General features: G+C 36.8%; 1 protein-coding gene across 39 annotated transcripts in view; it reads right to left on the bottom strand.

The window, feature by feature from the left end:
* The window catches only part of PARD3 (par-3 family cell polarity regulator), a 705875-nt gene that overhangs the window by 162261 nt on the left and 521015 nt on the right, over positions 1-22599 (bottom strand). For 28 of the 39 annotated variants that reach the window (XM_055352954.2, XM_055352955.2, XM_031015292.3 and 25 more), the window contains one exon: positions 12031-12141. The exons of the other annotated variants lie outside the window; for them this stretch is intronic. In XM_055352954.2, coding sequence (XP_055208929.1) covers positions 12031-12141 — 111 coding nt within the window. The remainder of the gene's footprint in view (positions 1-12030; positions 12142-22599) is intronic. 39 annotated transcript variants of the gene reach the window in all.

Here is a 22599-nt window from a genome sequence, read left to right as displayed (position 1 = left end):
AGATATCCATAGGCAAAAAGAAAAGGAAAAATAAATTTCATACCTTACTAAAAAATTAACTCAAAATGGGTCACAGGTTTAAATGTAAATGTAAAAGTATAAAACTTAAGAAAAAATGTAAGGGATTCTTTAGGAACTAGTGCGTGGAGAAGGGTTTTTAGGACTAATACCAAAATCATTATCCATAAAACTTTAAAAGTATATACATTGAACATCATCAAAATAAAAAACTTTTCCTCTGTGAAAAGCTCTAATTAGAAGATGAAAAAATAAGTACAGACTAGAAAAAAATATTTGCAAGGCACGTATCTGACAAAGGACTTATATCCAGGAAATATTTTTTAAAACAGTCAGCCTTCTCGGCTCATACCTGTAATCCCAGCACTTCAGGAGGCTGATGGGGGTGTGCTGCTTGAGCCCAGGAGTTCTAGACCAGCCTAGGCAACACAGTAAAACCCTGTCTCTACAAAAAATGCAAAAATTAGCTGGGCATGGTGGCGCACACCTGTAATCCCAGCCACCCAGCTGAGGTGAGAGGATTGCCTGGGCCCTGGAGGCCAAGACTGCAGTGAACCATGACTGTGCCACTGCACTCCAGCCTATGTGACAGAGCAAGATCCTGACTCAAACAAACAATCAAACAAACAAACAAACCCCTGAAACCTCAACAATGAGAAAACAATCCAATTAGAAAGTGGCAAAAGACATGAAAAGATGTTTCACTGAAGAGGACATATGGATGATGAGCATGTGAAAAGACGTTCTCCACCACCAGCTAATAGGGAAATGCAAATAAGACATGATGAGCTATTACTACACACCTGACTGGTTAAAATAAAAAACAGTGACAATACCAAATGCAGCCATGAATGTAGGGAAACCGGGCTTCTCATATATTGCAGTTGGAAATTTAAAATGGTACTGTCACCCTGGAAAATAGCCTGGTAGTATCTTTAAAAATTAAACATATACTTATCATACTGTCCAGCAATTGTGCCTCCCGGTACATAACCCAAAGTTGTGAAAACTTATGTCCAAGCAAAAACCTGTATGCAATTGTTCATTGCCAAATATTACCTTATTTGTAATATTTAAATATTGGGAACACCCAAAATAGCTCACAATAGGTGAATAGTTAAAAACAAAAAAAACAAAACAACTGGGGTGTGTCCATATCACAGAACATTACTCAGCTGTACAAATGAACAAACTAGTGATACATACAGCCACTTGAATCTGTCTTAAGGGCATCATGCAATGTGAAAAAAACCCCAGCCAATCTCACAGGTCATACATGATTTCACTTATATAGCATTCTCAAAATGACAAAAGTATGGAGTTGGTGAACAGGTTAGTGATGGCTAGGGGTTAGCTACAGAGGAAGACCTCTGTGATGAAATAGTTCTGTTTCTTTACTGTAGGAGTGGCTACACTAATGTGCACAGGTGATGACACAGAACTACACACACCCTATACCAATGCGAATTTCCTGGTTTTGATGCTGTACTACAGTTATCTAACTTAACCACTGGGGGAAACTGGATGAAGGGTACATAGGACCTCTTTGTACTATATTCATAACTTCCTATGAATCTAAAATTATTACAAACTTAAAAGTTTTTTTAAAGACAGAAAATTGTCACATAGCATTACAAGCAAACTTTGCATTTTCCTTGTTTCTTTCTTGTATCTAGTGTATCACCATCACCCCACTCTTGTTTTCCAGTTTTGAATACAGGGGATCAAATCTGTCTGACTTTTCTTCTCTCCCAGCTATAAAAAGTACATAAATTCACCTAGCTCAGTGTTTCTCAACAGGACCCAGTGACATTTGAGAAGGGGCTATTTGTCATCATGCAGGACTTTTACCAGAACTGGTCACAGCCACATGTAATCCAGCAGTGTCCCCATTGGGGCAACAAAAACTGCTTCTCATGTTCCCCAAAACTCCCTAGGAGAACCTTATTTCCTGAGGTGACAACCAATGACTTTCTTAACTCAAAAGTGAATATCAGGAAGTTAGAAATTTTTATCAGGACTGTTCTAGATCCTAGTAACTCTAAGACTGTAGGTTCCACAGACAGAATACCCACAAGAGAAACAGCAACTCAAATTCTAATGTCTAATTTAGCTAAAATTCTACTAGACAGTTTTTAAATTTTTACGCCATTTATCCATTTAAGAGCAATTATGACAGTTAAGGATACTATTATAAAAGCTGGTTACCACTAAATACTAGCTATCCATAATGGAAAGTTGATAGGAGTTAGGAGATAATTTTATTCTTTGCACCATAATGTCTTTTTGACTCTTGATTTGACCAGAAATCACTAGCAGAAAGAGGAAAATGAGTTCTTTCTTACATTCAATGGGATATTAATTTGAAACTCAATTATGATCACTTATCTGACAACCCACTATACTATGATACTTGGTCACCATTCGTCAATCACTTAATCATAGGTAATATCCAGGGTAACTAGGCATTCACATAAGTCTTGAAGTTTGGCAAACTGAAGAAGTTTGAAGGAACACAACAGACCTAAGTATAATTATATAAATATAAAGCTGAAATTTCTTAATTTGGAGAACCTCCAAAAATCAAAGAGAAGGACTCAGACTGATTTATTAATGACTAAACTCTATGATACATCAAGCTTAATTCACTAAAAGTGAAAAATCCAGCTTACTTAATCAGAAAATGCATCCCTCTTAAGAAAGAAAGCTAACAGAAAGAGAATAGGAACACACTCTTTTCAAGGGAGGCATAAACCTAAATAATCTCCCCAAACTTCTTGCACATCAGTTTCATTATATTACTGATGGGTTCTGGATTTGAATGTTCTTTTGTTCCAAATGACGCAGAAAATAATATTAATTAGCGGTCAATTTCTAACAAGTCAATCTCTCAAAAGAAGTGCTCAGCAGCATGAAGTACTATTTATAAAGCCCAGATCTCAGCTGCCTTCTTTTACCCAAATTTGTACATTATGACTAATCGCCACCAGTCATTAAGCCTAATAAACGTTAAAGCCCCATCTGTAGTACCTTCTTCCAGAAACACTGATTTTTTTCAAGGCTCCAATAATGAAGGAATTGTATTTGTATTGCTTATCTTGTCATCACGAATAATGTTGTCCCCAAAGTTCTAAAGCCTGCATCACTGCTTTCCAATGTGGCAGCTTACACTGGTGATGAAAACCTTAGAATAAAACTATAGCATACGTGTGGTCCACCAGGTAGAACTACTGCCGCAAACGGCTAACGGATCTGGTCAGTAGCCTGAACTAATGTGCATTCTCAAGTTCATTCTAGAAATTAATGCTAACGAGGCTTGCTGTACAAATAGCACTTTAGAGTAAACTTTTGAAACTAAGCATGCACTGTGATTTTCATAAATTTTAGTGGCAATTCACAAGCAAAATTAACAAAAGACACAAACGAATTTATTATATTCTTTGATATTTGAATGTCTTGTTACAAAGTGAGAATATGAACTTTCTAACACAACCAAAAGGTTATATTTGCATGTTATGTATTTCCACTCTGTGGAGATACATATTTCAGTAAGAAAATATTTGGCTCAGGAAGAAAACATGTTTGGTGTCCTCATAAAAATAACATGACTTCTTAAGGAAACTTTGAAAAGATGGTGAGTATCTTGCAGTTGAGCCCTTAATGGATCCAGATGGCCAGGGCTATAAAAGCATACCCCCTTTACTCTTTTATTGTGACCCTGAGGTCACAAATTATCTCCAAGATGTAAGAGTCACTCATTTTTCTGAACAGTCAGATTGTTGTTCAGCATTCTCTATCCCATTTATCTCGGGCCAAACCTCAACAATGACAGAAGTAACTGATTAGTCCAAAACCCAGCAAAAGACATAAATGTCTATTGCTTTAAACATTTCAGTAAGTCCTTCCTGGTTCTAAAAAGAACTATTCTGAAGTTCAGATTATCACAGGCAGTTGTACCACCCGACATTGATGGACAACATTTATACTGTTTCCTATCCTTGAAACTTGAAAAAACAAATTCAAACAATTAAAACCTTTTATCAAGTCATTTTTAACTTAATAAAGAACTTATCATTTCAACTTGTTATGTTCAAGCATAAATACATCTTTCCTTTTTGTAAAAAAAATAAAGTGTTCCATTATGATAATGAAATTGCCTTGAACCTGCATAGAAAATAATACACAAAATAATGTAATATACTAAATAAAGTAATAAGGTTAATTTCTTTCCTGCTGTCACTAAATTCATGCTAACAGTCTCTCTTCAGCTTGACATCAATTAATGATTTTAATTCCAGGCTCTTTTCACAGTGTTCACCACCTTTTTCTCTAATTAAAATGGATGACGCTCGATGAAGATAAAACACACAAGACTTCTGTTTTTGTAACGTTTCTATTCATTAGTATTTTTGCTTTTACAATAAATGGCTTTTAGCACTAATCGCAGTAGAATAAGATGAAAGGAACTTTTTATGAACATAAAGTCTAGTCTTTATATATCCAGAAAAGGTACCAGGTACGGGAATAACCACCGAAGTGACCAAACTCCTTAGGATGGAAAACCAGTGGTGTCCTTAAACCTCTCAGTTACATACTAAATACTTCCATTTCCAAACTCTTTGGGATGCAAAACCAGTGGTGTCCTTAAACCTCTCAGCTACATACCAAATACCTCCATTTCCAAAGCTATGATGCTGCAACACATCTCTTTTTACATGTTGTATTTTTTTAAAGACTACAAGAAATAGAAACTGTCTTTTAATGATTTTTAATTAAAAAAAGTTGTTATGTCTGCAGAAGATAGAATATACTAATATTAGTTTAACAGAAAAAATGTTTTTAATAAATTTCAGCTTGCTACATATCAGATAGTTGTTGACTATCTTCAAAACAATGTTCAGGATCTTGCAATCAACTCTTTTGGGAAACATTTTACCCCCAACTTACTGCACTGCCATCCAGAAGCCTCATTCTGGGAACAACAGTTCGTGGATCTTTTTCCAACAGTATTTGTTCTCTCAAAAAGTCAGTATTACAGAAATTGATCAAATAAAACCCAAATTCATGGCGAAATGAAATTTGAGCTACAAAACAACTGGAAAGAACCGTCTGTTGCAAAAGCAGTTTTAGTCCACTATGGAAGGCTTTATTGGGCCCTCAGAGTACTTCAGCAGATGGCAGACTTCAAAAATACTGCAGCTCAACTCATCCATCCTTTGGGTGATCCTCCCCCTGCCAGGTGAATCTAACAACTGCCCCCTAACAGTAGGTAAGCTGCCAGTTTGGTGCCTATGCTGAATTCCCAAAAGAGAGATACTATTCCACTAAATTTCTTACCCTGGTAACAGTTCCAATTTTAAGTGGGATTTTAATATCTTTGTCATATTAGGGTAAAAGTTGATTGAGAAGAAAGGACTTCCATATTCTAAATGAGCCCTGAAAAAAATTTTCTTGAGTGAAAACAACTGTTTTAAAGGTACACTTCCAATTCCAGGGAAGAATGCAAGTTGCTGAAATACACAGTGGTCCCTTAGAATAGGTGGGAGGGAAAGTTAACTTGCATCCCTCAATGCTAAAATGAGATGAAGCTGGTTTTAAAATACAAAACGGTTAAAAGTTGAAAAAGAGATAAAAGAAAGCATTAACAGGGAGACTGCTAACCACTAATACAATCACAACTTGTAAAGAATCCAGGCAGTTAAAAGACTGCCCACCTTTGTGCTTACGGGGAGAGACACTGAAAGTGAGGGTAGAATTTTTCTAGTTTGCTAAATTATACATATTCTTGGGAATAAGATCTAGCTCCCAAACTACCATCTCTATGAAGCAGTCACTACTAACTCCAGCCCCACTGATCGTTCCCCTTCCCAAAGCTCTGTAATCATCTATTTTAACAATTGATTATATTGTCTTTTCCCCCTGCCCAGAGACAGGGGTCTTACTCTGTTGCCCAGGCTGGAGTGCAGTAGTATAATCATAGCTCACTTCAGCCTTGAACTCCTGGGCTCAAGACATCCTCCCACACCAGCCTCCTGAGTGTCTGGGACTACAGGTGCATACCACCATTCCCTGCTAATTAAAAAAAATTTCTTTAGGGACAGAGTCTTGCTATGTTATCCAGGCTGGTATCGAACTCCTGGCCTCAAGTGATCCTACCACCTCAGCCTTCTGAGCAGCCTTACATCAATTTTTTAATGTTAATATGCTTAAATCTTTTTCTCTTAACAAAGGTAAGGGATCCCTGAGAGGGAAAAAACATTTTAAAATAGTAATTTTAAAAAGACTTATACTATCTGACATGGTTTGGCTGTGTTCCCACCCAAATCTCATTGTGAATTGTAGTTCCCATAACCCCCACGTATCATGGGAGGAACCAGGTGGAGATAATTGAATCATGGGGGCGGTTCCCCCTCCTGTTCTTGTGATAGTGACTTAGATCTCACAAAATCTGATGGTTTTATAAGGGGCATCCCCCTTTGCTGGGTTCTCATTCTTCTCTTTCCTCCCACCACGTGAAGAAGGACGTGTTTGCTTCCCATTTTGCCATGATTGTAAGTTTCCTGAGGCCTCCCTAGCCCTGTGGAACTGAGTCAATTAGACCTCTTTACTTTATAAATTACCCAGTCTCGAGTATGTCCTTATAGCAGCATGAGAACAGACTAATATACTGTCTGATACACTTAATATATTGTGAAACAACAAAACCAGTTGTCTTATACTGACTAATAAAACACTAGAATAATATTTCCCTAACCAACAGACACAACACATCTCAACAGATACTCACTCAAGTAATGTTCAGGCTTTCATGGGTATTAAAGCACCTACAATTATTGCCAATGCAGAGAGATGCTCTTAAGCCAAATATTATCTAGGACAGCTCTCATCAGAAAGCAAACTGCATTTTCCTACTTCATTTGCAGTATCTGTCAATAAAATCGGTTTCAGATATATAGTATGCCTAACGCTTAATTTTCCTCAAGTATTCTCTATATTTTTTCCTTTTTTTTTTTTTTTTTTTTTTTTTTAGAGACAAGCTCTCACTCTGTCACAAAAGCTGGAGGGCAGTGGCACAACCACAGCAGCTCACTGCAGCCTCGAACTCCTGGGCTGAAGTGATGCTCTTGCTAAAGTGTTAGGATTACAAAGTGTTAGGATTACAGGTGTGAGCCAACACACCCAATCAAGTATTTATCGAAGTAGTTAAGTTCTACAAAGCAGGTTAACAGATTCTTAAATATTCTCATTTACCTGTGCAATAAAAATTTTTTTTAAAAAACTTGAAACTTAGCCTATTGATTAGAATTGACTTTTCTAAAGGATTCACGAGGTCAAAGAAACATGAAAAATGCTGCTACAGGATAGAAAAAATGTTTCTCTTAAAAGGTTAATTTTTAAAAGGCAATCTTTGCATGACAATAAGTGATCTAAATGCAAAGATTAGTGTTAGGAAAACAAACATGTATCACTTGCTGAAAAGGATCCTACCAACTGAGATGACAAAAAGATCAAGTAATTACTCAAAGCAGGTATTACTGAGAACAGCTGGTAAAATTAGAAAGAGAGGAAACGGCATGCAGAAAATCCACATAAACCTGCAAAATGACACACCAAGAATGGGGAGTATCCCACTGAAGGACACAGATAGTTCAACGGTCTGGTATTGAAAACACAAGGCTTTGAAAGATGATTAGAACATTGAATAACGGAAAGTTTCAGATCATCTGTTTCCTAAGGAGATTTATAAATATTCCTTCTATACTGGGAGGATTTAATAAGAAATTAATTAACTTTTACATATTTCCACTAGAAGCATTCAGTATCCCTGGAAATGTTCCCAAGCACAACTTACTATGCAGATATAGATAATAATACTGTAATAGCTTTCAATGGCTGAATAACTACAAAATACAAGCCAGCTAACATTATAAACCTCATTTAATAGAATGAATAACATGAGGAGAATATTATTTGAGAGTTGGGAAATTTGGCCAGATATCATAGCTAATATTTCATGTTTCAGAACATCTTTCCTTCTTTCTGTCCCTCTTTCCCATTTGTCTGTTCACAGAGACCTGACCGTGATCCAGAAAACATTTAATATGATTTTCTAAGAATGCATAAAAATGCAAAATAAATAAAAATGAAAATAGATGTCAACTTCTTAAAAGTACATAGGTGTGGAAAATGTGTACTTTATAGGAAAAAAAATGATTAGAATGGCACAGAACAGTATGTTAACAGTGTGTTAATACAGATAAATTTGTGTTTTCTGATTGTAATTTTATGGGGTTCTCCCAAAATTTTCTGTAGTTTTTAGTATTAGAATAAACTTAGAACTAGAGCTTAAAAAGGTACATTTTTTAAACAAGTGAGAAAGGTGGGAAAGAGAAAACTGAAAAAGGAGGAGCAGTGGTAAGCACGCACTTTCATAAGTCCACAAAACAGAAGCCAGAAAGTAGAGACAGGTTACAACACTGCTTTAAACTTGCTCGCAGTTCTGGAAAACAATCAACTCCAGTTTCTACAGCCAGTTGGAGGAGTAAGCTGAACACCGCTGAACCAGGAGTCAACGGTCTTTACTTGCCCTTGGTATTTCCCCAGTGACTCAGAATGTTGTGGGATGTCAGCATTCCAGGAAAAGCAAAAAGTGAGGGATTGAGAGGATGTTTTGAGAAGAAATAAGTTTGGAGAATGGTGACTCTCTGTTCCTATCTTGGTGACTCATAATGCACATGAACTTGGTAGAATTTTGAGAAATAACAGAGTAGAAAAATACGCATATACTGGTTTAAACAAGTGTTTCTCAAACATACTTGTAAATAGAACACATTCTCTGCTGCTGAACACTGGGCAATCCTGTACCACACAGTGTATATACTACCATTTAAAAATACACAGAGGTATCACTGGAGCAAAAACAACAGAAAGCCAACATGTTATTTGTGATGCTTGGTCAACAGAGAAATCTATCACTGGGCTTTGTATGGGAGGCTAAGTAGACCTGAAGTTACGTAGATCACTTAATTGGAACATGTTCTGTTTTGAGTTTGGAGCCTAAACCTTTCATGTGGTGGACATGAGCCAGTAGAGGCGCTGTCCCTAGGCATGCCTGAAACACAAGTCAGAGGTACGAAGCACAGAATTCACATTTTTGCTTAGTTTCTCAGTCTGTCTCCAATGTAGCCAACAGCATCTCTGAAAATATAGGGTACCTAGGTTCAGTGCTCCAGAATGAGAAGTCAAAAATAGCATGTCAGAAAACCTGTTAACTTCCCCCTTGGCATCATGCCCAGACTCCCCGCTTCTCAAGAAGACCATACTCTCATGGAGGCTCTAGTCTGAGGCAGGGCAGGGCTAGTAGAGCAGAGCACAGATCCATACAGTGATCTTCCTAGTCCATTTCTCCCACATGAATGGCATTTACTTAAGACCCAACCTCACAGTGTTGGTAGCAAGTGACAGAAAGGGAAGGAAGTTAGCAAGAATGAAGTCAAACTTAATCTTGGACCCTGCTCAGAACAATCTAGTTTATTGTCACCATCTAAATAGATCTTAACATTGAAGAAAAAACATTTAAAATTATATTCATAGCCCTTTTCGTTTTTCAATATTTATATCTTGAGCAATATTCAGGATTCACAGATGTACATAGGCAAAAAAAGTTCTGGTTTGTGGACAATCATAACTCATGGGGGAATGTTGGGTTTTCTATTTTTATATGGAATTAGCTAAAATAATTTTTGGAATTCAAATAGCTACAGTGGTAAATAATATCCCGAGAGATATTTCACTACTAGTCAGCAGTGAGGGAAAGGTTGTAAGGAGAATATAAGTAGTGGTTTATTTATTTTTATTGATTACTCCAGTCAAAATTTTTTCAAGGAAGCTGCAGTTTCCATTCTCAAAAAAAAAACACTGCCAATACCACAGACAGAACAGAAAGAACGACATATGGAAGAATGTTTGCCCTATTAAAATACAAGTGCCAAACCTACTCCACTTCCCAGTTCAGTCCGTTTCTTGCATTCACTTGCTCTATTACAAAATCCATAAGTTTAAATAAAACATACTTGCAAAAAGTTGTTATTGAGATACAAAGTCAAAGTATACTAATTTTCTTAAATTATAAGCCTAATTGATTTTTTAATGGACCATTCACTTATTCCTTGACCCTGAAAGATTTTTATTTTGGGCCTCCTGTACATTGTAAATTCATTGTGATCAACCTAGTTCCCAGAAGTATTGCATCATTAGAGGTACAGAGATGGAAATTAAAAGCAAAACTGAGAAGTGAACTGTGCCTTAGGCAAATTAATAATACAAATGAAACCATTATGTAAAAATCATTGTTCGGCTGGAAATATTTGACTAAGCATCATAAAAGTATTTTGGAAAATGTTGATAGAATTCGGCATGGAAACAGAGCAGTCACCTTAAACTGCAAGGAAGAAATATTTAGAAGATGAAAAATAGTACAGGATTAATGAAGCTATCTATCCCCTGTGGCAGGTATCAAGATATAGGGGAGGTATAATGTTTCTGTTGCTCAGATTACTCTCTAAGTAAATTACATATTTGCCTGTGGATGAATCTGAGTTCACACATTTACCTGGTATAGTCTCCTCCTTTAGGGAGAAGAAACTCTTCTAGGATAGAAGTTTATACTTCTGAGTCACTAAATGCTATGGCACACACACTAAGGAACACTATGCACCCAAACCCAAAAATAGTGAGTTTACTAATAAGTTTGGGAATCCCAAAATTGATGAGGATTAGAAAGAGTCCTACAAAGCAAGGTGAAATGATTTTTTAAAAATAAAAATTGAGGAAGAACCAGCCGTCTTGCTTCATAAATTTAAAATCCATATTTTTTCCCACATACATTTTCTACCCTGAAAAGCTACAGAGACTCAGAGTAACCATTCTATTCAAGAAAAACCTCAGAGGTATTAGAAGGATGAATGAAAAAATACCCAAACACTAATCTCTTTTAAATAAAACTGTTGTAGGATACTATTTTTAGTTATTTCATTCATTAAGTATTAGAGTAAAAGCATCCTAGCTTTAGAATTATGGTAGGAATACTGGGCTTAATCTTAAAGATGCTGGGCTACAGTCAGCTATGGCCAGTACTTAGCATTATAGCCTTCATCAAGGTACCAGAAACTCACTGAAATCCCAGATTATTCAGAGTAAAACAGGCATAGTACCTCTTGCTGTGGCTGCTCAGAAAATGAAATGTGATGACAGAGAGAAGCTCACTGTGAACCTGTAAACTCTAATAACGAAAGTGTGAGATGGCTTTCTCACCCCCTGGAATTATAATGAGAAAAATTCTAATCACTTAGAAAAACAGTTTTCGAGTGCCTGCTTAGAGTAACTCTTTTCATTCCTTTCATTGGTCTTTAAGTTCTCAACATGGAAATGATTCAACAATAGGTAACAATCTTTCCGGAAGACATGGAAAACTTAAGTGGAAAATGTCACAAAATGTGAAGATGGTAAAATAGAAGGAGAATCAAGAAATAAGTGTCAGGTTTGAAAGAAAAACAACATAATGAATAACAGCCTCCTGAATTCTTATTATATTTAAAATGTGATATAAAAATTCGGAGTTTTATTTCCAGAAGAGTATTTCTTTAAAATTATTATAATATACTAAATATCCATATATCAGTTAGGCAGGATTTTAAGTACTTTTTGTGTTATTTTAAAAAATCATAAATTCAGTATTAATGTTTATTTATTCATCTAATATGCTGTTCTATTTCCTATGCAAAAGATCTTAACTAAAGCAATTAAAATCCACTTTGATGTCACAAATACATATAAGTTTTTTTTTAAATCTCTCTTTATAATATATTCACCCACAACCATCAATATTTGGGTTGATACAGGAAATATAAAGAGTAATTAAATGTAAAATCTTTACATTAAAAAAGAAGAAAGTAGAAAGAAAAAAAAAAGAACCTCTTTCTAAGGAGGTTTAATCAAGTAACTGAAGTCTACCTCTCCTGCTCCTGCTTCATTCGTATCCTCTCCTCTTCTGATGTAAAGGATTCCTGTATTTTTATTTTACCCGTTTTCTCAATCTTGTCATCTTTTCGATGTTTGCCAAACCTGTTAATAACAAAAAATTCTAACTTGTCAATATATACAAAATGAGCTTTCTTTTGTTTGTGGTAATGACATATACCCAATGAAATGAATGTTAGCTTCTTCAAAACAGGGACCAGGTGTCTTCTGCAGTCAGTAGTTTGGGTCAGGACTAGTATTTTGAATCAGATCATTTTATTCATTTTTAATTAGAACTTCCCAGAGAAAACTCTTGAGGGAAATGATCTCAATAGCAGTTTTTCCTTTAGCAAAACAAAAACAAACAACAAGAGTTGTGGTTTATCCTTATTAAACAATTAATACATCTGTAGGACTAAGTGCTGAATACTTTAGATGCTAGAGGAAGAAAGATCTGCATTGGAGTGGGTTTTTCTTAGGACTAAAGAATGATAATCCACAATCATCTAGTTAATAATCTTTCCATAAACAACTACTCTTTATTTTCACAGCCAGGCTTATTGGAAACATTCATCATAGTTTAAAAACTGACAAAGGCCATGTTTGCAAGGTTTAAAGTACAACGGATAATTTACACTGCACTTTAATTAAATTGAAAGGTTTAAGGTATTCTCATCAAATACTCTCCTAAACGTGATAAAAAGCAATTGCTGAATGTGGCATCTATGACTTATAAATCCACATCTGATCAAAAACAAACACACGGAACAAACCCATTATTGAAAAACAGTCCACACAAGCTTCTGCAGATGGGTGCTGAGCTCTTTAAGAAAACACTAACATTATTCTCTTCTGGCATCCAAAATATCCCAGTTTGATACTCAAACTTGGTATCAATTCCTTTCCCTGCTCTGTTATTTTTCTCTATAAAAGACCATATTGCCTGGAATGCATGCACTCTATATCCATAAGCAATCTTTGTCTGTAATGCACTGGTCACCAGATGTTTCAAAAAAGAAATATTTTATAGACAGTCACACAACTAAGCATTCAGAAATAATTAAAGTATATTAAGTATTTCTTTCTGAAGAATAACAGGAATCTGGCTTACTGTGACAATTTCATATCAAAAAAGAGGGTCAGGCCCAGTGTTTCACGCCTGTAATTCTAGCACTTTGGGAGGCTGAGGCTTTGGGAGGCTGAGGCAGAAGGACTGCTTGAGCTCAGGAGCTCAAGACCAGCCTGGGCAACATAGCGAGACCTCGTCTCTACTAAATACCAAAACAATCAGCCAGGTGTGGTGGTGTGCACCTGTAATCCCAGCTACTCCAGAGGCTGAGGCAGAAGGATGGCTTGAGCCTGGGAGTTCGAAGCTGTGTGAACCGTGATTGTGCCACTGTGCTCCAGCCTGGGAAAAAGAGGGAGACCTTGTTTCAAAAAAAAAAAAGAAAGAAAGAAACAGAGAGGAGAAAAGGGTCCCAAAGTTGACACAAAAGAGAAAAAATTATTTCTATTAATGGCTTGGTTGATAGCATTGATTTTTTTATTAATACAAATCTGATTTCCAATACTTGTCTACATATGAGTTAAAGTATATGTGGACATATCTCATCTGTTGATTAAAGTAACACTATATTTGAAAGGGGTCTCTAAATATGGAAAGGAAAGTATTCTTAAAATGTTAAAACAGAAAAAAGGTAAAACACCACCACCACTACTTTAAAAATTACATATATTATTATATAGTAATCAAAAACTGACTGTAAATTAACTTTATAAAGCAAATCTATTCTTAAAATTAAATTTTTGATCACTGCAGTTGCAAAAAGGAAAAATGGAAAATTCTCCAGAACTGAAATCCAGAATCTGACCACATTTCACAAGGTATAAAATACACGCTATGCATTTAAAACTAATAAATACAAAACATTCAAAATAAAAGACTTTGCACTATTTTTGTCAATATATCAATAATGCCTCAGAATTACGCATAATGATGGGCTTTACAGAATGAATGAATAAATGAAAAAATATTAAAAACTGATACATCTCAGGAGAAGTGAACAACTAAAACTTCACACTCATTCATCAGACAAAAATGTACTGAGCATCTACCATGCAGTCAGGGCTTATTTGGGACACCCAGGCTATAAACAGTAAACAGAGCACATTAGGTCATTTCAACTGCCATAGAGCTTCTACTGCTTATACTCAGGTAACGAATTAGCATATAACACATCAGAGTGCACAGTGCTAAGGGGGAAAGCAAAGCAGAGTAAGGAGAGCAGGAGTGATGGGGAGGATGATGGCCTCTCTCCTAAGTCGACATGTGAGCAGAGATCTGAGCTAGAGGGAGCCAGCCACATTGGCATGAGTCAGCAAGGCAGAGGAGCAGGCAAGTGCCAAGGCCCTGAGACACAGGCCGAGTGTCTTTGAGGAATGGCAAGGGCCATTCTTGCCTATTCCAGTGATAGGGCTAGAATGGGAGAGAAAAAGAGAAGGCAGCAGGAAATGAAGAAGAGCAGCATCAGGGGGCAGACCACATGGATTTTGGATTTTACTGAGATGACATGAAAAGCCACTGAACAGAGGAGCAGCACTGGTGACATTTTAACGACCCTGGATGCATGTGAAGAACTGCAGGTGAAAAGCTGAAACCAGGGAGAATGGTCAGGAGGCTATGGTGATGAACCAGCTGGTAATGGAGGATAGTGAGAGAAGTGCTTAGTTTCTGGACATATTTTCACAGCAGCACCAATAAAATTTGCTGATCATGGGCATTAGGGAAAGAGAGTCACTGATGATTCCAGGGTTTTAGCCAAGCAACTGGAAGAAAGGAGTTACCGTCCAGCAAGATATACATGGCCAGGGAAGGAAAAGGTTTGGAGGACTTGGGGGTGAAGATGTCATAACAGCAAAAATTCAAGGGACAGCATAGGGCTGGATGGATTAATCTGAGTGTCAGCAGACAGCATTTAAAGCCAGGGCATTCACTTCGTCCTGGAAGTTCTGCAACACTGAGGCATCTCAAAGTATAAAATGTACAAATCCTAACTTCCAGAAAAGTATAAGTTCAAATTTTAATACATCATTTTACTTATAATGAGGTATTCCGAAGATAAACCATTTGAACCATTTAGTGTTTCTGTTCACAAATCTTTCAAATGATACAACGTTGCCATGTTGACTTACTGATTTTTTAAGACATTGTGCTGGCTCACATTCCTACATCCCAAATGATAGAAATACAACTCTGCACCATAATTGAGAAATACCATGCTGTGACACAGAGAACAATCTATTCACTATCTGTACCAAAAGGTACAGTTTAGTCTTTAAGAAATAGTGTACATATGCTCCTTTAGTAATGGTGAGGAAAGATTTAGATTGGTTGATTTTGCATGTTTTAAAACAGTGAAGATATTTTCAGCCAAAACCTAATGTTGAGTTAATTAGCTATGTTAAAATCTTTGTAGAAAATGGTATTGGTCCTACATTGTTAAGGTTTCAGTTTGCCCACACAGTCTCATATATATATATGAACTCAGTCAATCAACCTTCATCTTTTTCTCTTAAGTACGTATGACATTTTTTAAAGAGTAGATTCCTGATTCATACTTAAGGATTGCATATTTTCCCACTGTGTTTGGTATTAAAATATTAATTAGTTTCCTAGACCACCCCCTAATCACTGGAATAACTATTTTATTATTTGTAAATGTATTACCAAACTGTTATAACGCACTTTCCTTTTTTAAGAGTATAGATTTGGCCAGGTGCAGTGGCTCATGCCTGTAATCCCAGCATTTTGGGAGGTTGCCGTGGACAGATCACTTAAGGTCAGGAGTTCAAGACCAGCCTGGTCAACATGATGAAACCCCGTCTCTACTAACAGTACAAAAATTAGCTGGGCGTGGTGGTACACGCCTGTAGTCTCAGCTACTCAAGGGGCTGATGTGTAAGGACTGCTTGAGCCCAGGAGATGGAGGCTGCAGTGATCCATGATTGTGCCACTGCACTCCAGCCTGGGTGACAGAGTAAGACCTTGTCTCAAAAAAAGAATACAGATTCAAGATTAAAGTATGAAAATTAAAGAAACCATATGTAAAACGTTTATAGGTCAGAATTGGACATTTCTTTTAGTAATTGCTTTAGTTAATAAATTATGTGATTTCTTTAAGGTATACTATAAAATCACAGCATATTACTTTATAATTGGGGCAAAATTGGATCACTCACAGCTGTAATATTTTGACAAATGAAATCAACTGTAAATAAAAAATACACCAGCCATTCTAAAATGTAAAAAAGAAAAAAAAGTATCTATACCCATATTCACCCTAATAGCCAATATTACTGTACTTCCTAATTTATAGTTGCTTAATTCCTGAAAAGGGGAGGGAGTCATTGAAAAATTTCACCTATACATATACTCGCAAAGACAGTTTCACAGCTGAAATCGGCAATCAACCTATGAAGACAATCACTTAATAGCAAAATGCTCAAAAACCTGGAAGATATCAATTATTTGTATGTTATCTTTTAAAAGCCATGGATGAATGTCAGATGAGCCACCTTCCAAGAAACAGCATAGCTGAAGAAATACTGTGCTAATGGTTGCTCCAGGACCAAACCCATTCTCAGCACAGAATCAGAGTTTTGCAGTCTGCTCTGACTCACACAAACGTTCAAAGAGAAAACTTTACTACCCAGCAGGTGTCAGGCTGAAAGGTAAAGTGGCCACCTACACTGGAACCTCAGGAAGAATTTGCTAGTCATGCCTTAAGTCATATTAAAATAGAAGAACGACCTTCTTTTTTGGAGACAGGGTCTCACTCTGTCACCCCGGCTGGAGTGCAGTGGTGCAATCCAATCTCAGCTCACTGCAACCACCTGGGCTCATGCCTTCTTCCCACCTCAGCCTCCTGAGTAGCTGGGACTACAGGTGCATGGTACCTACCATGCTCAGCTAATTTTTGTATTTTTGTTGGTAGAGATGCGGTTTCCCACATTGTCCCTGCGGGTCTTTTTTTGGGGGCAGGGTGTTGGGGGACATAGGCTTGCTCTGTTGCCCAGGCTAGAGTGCAGTGGCGCGATCTCAGCTTACTGCAACCTCCGCCTCCCAGGTTCAAGTGATTCTCCTGCCTCAGCCTCCCAAGGAGCTAGGACTACAGTCGTGCGCCACCACACCTGGCTAATTTTTGCATTTTTAGTAGAGGCGGGGTTTCGCCATGTTGGCCAGGCTGGTCTCAAACTCCTGGCCTCAAGAGATCCACCCGCACCAGACTCCCAAAGTGCTGGGACTACAGGCGTGAGCCACTGCATCTGGCCAGATCTTAATAATAATAATAATAAAAAGTAGAGGGATAAAAAGAAAATACCTTTAAAATGTTGAGATAAATGAAAAATTGCTTAGTTGCTTAGAGGTAGTGCTGCATTAGGAGTGAAGGTACACTTTTAAAAATGCCACACTCCACCAGAAACTCCTTCACAGAAAGATGCAGTGAGCTAACCCTGTCTTATTCAGAGCAGAATTGATTGTAACATGTCTTAAATGTATGGCTTTCTTCATAAAGGACACAGCAATGTCTTCATTCAGCTAACGTAATCTCAAACTAATCTGCTAAATGGGTTTTACAATAATGCGTTACAAATGAGATCACTGCTGTCTGCCAGATCAGCCATATGTACCATTACAGTCAACAATGATGGACAAAACCTGAACTTGAGGATGAATGGGGAAAGCAAAAAGCAAACAAAATGACAACAAAGGATGGCAACAAATTCTATTGTTTTTATAATGAAATAAATGTCATTGAAAAGTAACTACTGGCAAGTTTCCGTGCTATTAAAACCATCATTTGGGTTTTCAGCAAAGCAACATAATTCTCTGCAGTATGAATACTATTGAAATATTTTGCTATTTAAATAGTAATATTTCTGCTGCTACCAAAATTAGAGGTCTTTGGAAAAAAATTACACGGAATAATAATGCATAGCATCCTGCGATAAATAAAAATACAATTAATTTTGTAATGAATGTGTTTTTCCCAATACCATACTTTGAAACATGATACAGTGTTTTAAAAAAAGTCTTAAAAATCTGCTGCCATATTTAAAAATAGATGAACAGAATATCCGGAACCAATTATCTTGTAAGGTTTAGCAATAGTCTTTAAAATAAGTTTTTCTTCAAAACACCCCACTGAAATGTCACCTAGAAATCTGTTATTTCTCACTGCTAATTACCTAGGTCTTCATGTCTAAGAAGTCTTTGCTACACCGCATGTCTATTTACCCAAAAAAATTTGTAGGTTATGTGATACTGCTTGGCTGGGGAAGAGAATTTAAAATGAATCAAATATGAGTTCAATGTCAACTACCAGAAGCCACATATCCTCTGCAAATGCCCAACTCCTGCCCTGGAGTGGTCAATATAGTCACTAGTTCAGTATTCTGCCTTGTGTCTGACCCTCATTTCTACATATTTGCACTATCACATGATCCATTCTGTCCTTTTCTTCAGGAATTCATTTTTTCTTTCTGGAACTTTCCTGTTGTTTTTGAAGACCATGTGTTTGTACAGCCATTGCATAACCTGTCTTTGACCATGGCCAGCTGTGGTAATGCTGTCATTTGTCCTAAAGATCCTTGAGAGATACCAGCTGCCCAATGAGCTGGCCTCAAGATCCTGTACAGCAAAAGCACATACCCTGTCCTGTGTCATTCCTGTGTCTCAATCCAGTTCTCTGCATAGTCCAGAGCACATTATTCACTCAAATCAAAACAAACCCATGAACTTTTCATATCATTCCTCTATTCCTCTGAGTCATACATCACCTAAACGGTTTTTGATCCAAGTTTCTCTGGGAAACTTTTAATTGATTCTCGTGCTTTTTCCACATTCTTGGTGCAGAACTAACTTCCCTCAACCAATTACCCTGGTCTCTAACACAATAACAAACTTATTTTTGCTTAAAGTCCTAATAGGTAATTGCTCTAGATTTTATTCAAAGGAAAAAAAATCTAGCCATATATCTTTGTAGATTGTCCTACTACACTCTTGTCCATATGCACTGAAGATGTATGTCCACATGTTTCTGAAAATCAAAGAAGATTAAAAATCCCACTGCAAGCTAGGACAAGGGTTCAGTTCAGCTTGTAGCTAGTTTAAAAGGTCTTAATTGGTCTGAACTTGGATACGCCTAAGAGAAAATGAAATTCCAAGACCTATGAAGTTCACTTTGTAATTCCTAAGTGAGACATAATTATGCACTTGTTGAATGTTCTTTTGATTATTTAATTACACTTAGCTAGAATTTATTGAATTCTTATTATGTGCTTTTATCTCATTGATTCCCACAACCAGCATGCAAGACAGGTGTTATCATCCTCATGCTTAGGGGAAACCTCAGCAAGCACAGGGGCTTGAAGGATTTGTCAGGTCATATAGTGAGTGAGTAGCAAAGCTAGAATTCATACCCAAGACACTTTTTACCACAGCCAGACACCTCGTAAGCTTTAGGAACCGAAGATAGTGACTCTGTGCTCTCACACTGAAAGTAGCTGGTTAATAAATCTATGTTTAAATACATGAGATAGAACTGGGTGCACTGGCTCATGCCTGTAATCCCAACACTTTGCGAGGCCAAGGCAGGAGGATCACTTGAAGCCAGGGATTAGAGACCAGCTTGGGCAACAGAGCGAGGCTACCCTCTCCACCATCAATCAATGAGTAAATCTTGCATTGCCGGTGGAAATTAGGTCCAAAGGACATTGTTCCTGAATAGAACTTATCTCGGAAGGCCAGGGATTTGAAGGCAAGGTCAGGAACTGCTCCTAATCATTGCAAAGGATCAGAAAAACTGCCCACATACCCATTCACAGGATGCTGCCAACCCTTCTAAATGCAGTGACACTCCAAATGTCAAAATCATCTGTGCTGGCATATGCAAATACTGTCAGGCAACAGCAGAAGCACGTCAAACTGCCCAAACCCATTCAGAGGGTAAAATAACAAGGAATTCACTGCATGCAGTTATCATTTGTAATGACATGCTCATGGATTCTGGCCACATTTTTTGTACCTCAGCCTCCATTTTACAAATGGGAAAAAGAAAAAGAAAATAAGTCACTTCTAATATGTCCTTCCTGTACAGGATCTTACATATTTTAGTGTCATTTTAAGAAATCGCTACCATGAAAGAGTACTGATTTGCTCAGCAGTAGATTGTGGCAATGCTGGATGAATCAGCGAAGAGGAGGTTGATTATGAAAAGCAGAAAGCTCCTATTTAGGCAAAAAAGCATCTTGGTAATCAACAATGATGAGAGAGGAGCCTTAGAAAGGGTACATGACAACTTGATAGCGCTTTTGTAAGACAGGATGCTGTTTTAAGTTGGTGCAGTTTGGCAGAGGTTCTCTTTAAAAGGAAATTCACAAACTTGAGAATAATTATTTGATTGTGTACTTTTCATCAGTGCCAATCTGATTAGATTTAATAAAATAAATTTGTATTGCTTGGCATCTTGGGAAAAAGAGGTAACTTTATTATTATTATTATTATTTTTTTTTTTTTAAGAAAAAGCAGCTTCTACTTAACCAAGCTAGAACAATCTTTAAATGTGCAATGCAACCTTAATGAATAACATATCCCTTTCAGGACTCCCATTAAATGTCCTTATAAGTGCACTCCTACTCCAGCATAGCCTGTGTTAGCTAATCAAGGATGCACTGATATGCCTCGTAACCTGACACTTCAGAAATCCTAGAAGCATATGGAACAAGGAAATATTAAAGCAACAGATGAGGAATTGGAAATAGGGGGGACAAAGGGAACCGAGCACAAAATCAATTTTGACTTTACAAGAACCACCACAAACTCCACAGATCTAAAAATCAAACAAATAAACAAAAAACTGTGGGACTCAAATATAAAGATTTAAGAGAAATAAAAGCAAACACAGTAATCCTTCAAAACACAAGATAAATACACAAATCACTGAAATAATATATATAATCTATACTTAAAGCCATTCTAGTAAAATGAAAGAAGATGATTGAAAGCATATCTTAATTATGATGCTGAAGCTTTTTGGACATCAACTAGCTGATAGACGAGAAGACATAATTTCTGCAGCAAAATATTCCCTCTTTGCAAAAGATATACCTTGGCTTGATGCACTTTATTTTTTTCAAATTATACCTACCCAGGTAATCAAACCACACTAACCCCATAACCCCAAATACCCAAATGCAAATAATAATCACATTATATTTCTGTTTCCCCCAACTAAATTGACGTTATTATAAAATATATACAAACATACTATATATATACTTTAAATATAGTAAAAGCACAGAATTCTGATTTTTCTAAATGCTTAATTTGGCATTGAAATCAGTCATGTCCACTTAAAATGATTTGGAGAGTGTCTTTCACACAACTACTTCTGTGGATCCCTTCTGTATGACTATACTCCTAATTCTTGCGCTGTTCATTTTAATGCATTATTGTTTCATAATACAATACTACAAATTGCAAATTACATTTGGCTCAAGGAGTGATGATGAAAAATACTATCACTGCTGCCTTTGCTCGAATAACTCTGATAATAATGAGAGATTGATTGAGCTTTAAGCAGCCCAAGTGATGAGAAGGGTCAATTTGAACATTTTTATTAAGCTTCTTTTGTTAAACCCAACACTTTGCCAGGTCAGAGGCAAATAATCATACCCTACATCTGGTTACCATGGTTTTCCTTTTCCTAAAGCAAGGGAACAATTTAGTAAGTGGTACTGCCCTGAAGGCAGTCCCCATAAGAAATGCTAATGAGACCTAAGTCACAAAAACACATCCATTTAAAAGGGCACTTGAAGGAAGAAAAAGGAAAAGGTGGAATGATATTTCACTACACACCTTTCTCTAGGAGGACAAACAACAGGAGGTATTCAGTAACAAAGATAATAATTCGGGTTGCCATCTGCCTAGCTAATCAAATGGCTATCCAGGTTGTAAATGCTTATGAGGTAGTACAAACACATGCACAAGGTAAGGATATCTTTTTTTGAGTTATAAACATCCACCCTCAATTAAATATGCATTGTGATTCAAATTCTGTTTCAACTACTGACAGGAAGTGATACACATACATACGTTACAGCAACTGAAACACCTTCAAATATTTTCTTACCCTTGTATGTTCATAGAGCAGACTAAAGTCACAAAGACAGACAAATAATGTGATCATTAACGTTTTGGGATTGGTGGTGGGGAAGCCCCAGGCTCTTTGCATAGCTTCTGAAAACTTTGAAAGATTAAAGCTTCCCTAAAGATCTCGTTATCTGTAAAGTTAAGGTGTCCGTCAGCACTTTTTTCTGTTGATTATAGGAAACAATTTCTTTTGATTCACATTTCTTAGCGAATGCTCTCTACAGAGTAAATTAAGAGGTGCAGATTTTCTTTTTATTTATCTTTAATTCGCATATTCAGATTCTACATTAGGGAGCTGACATGTTTTTAAGGCCCAATAAAGGGCTCTGTGGACAAACTGCTAAGAATTG

This window comes from Gorilla gorilla, chromosome 8 (genome assembly GCF_029281585.2).
Source record: "Gorilla gorilla gorilla isolate KB3781 chromosome 8, NHGRI_mGorGor1-v2.1_pri, whole genome shotgun sequence".
Classification (NCBI taxonomy): Eukaryota; Metazoa; Chordata; class Mammalia; order Primates; family Hominidae; genus Gorilla; species Gorilla gorilla.
This window is presented reverse-complemented; position numbering and strand designations above follow the sequence as displayed.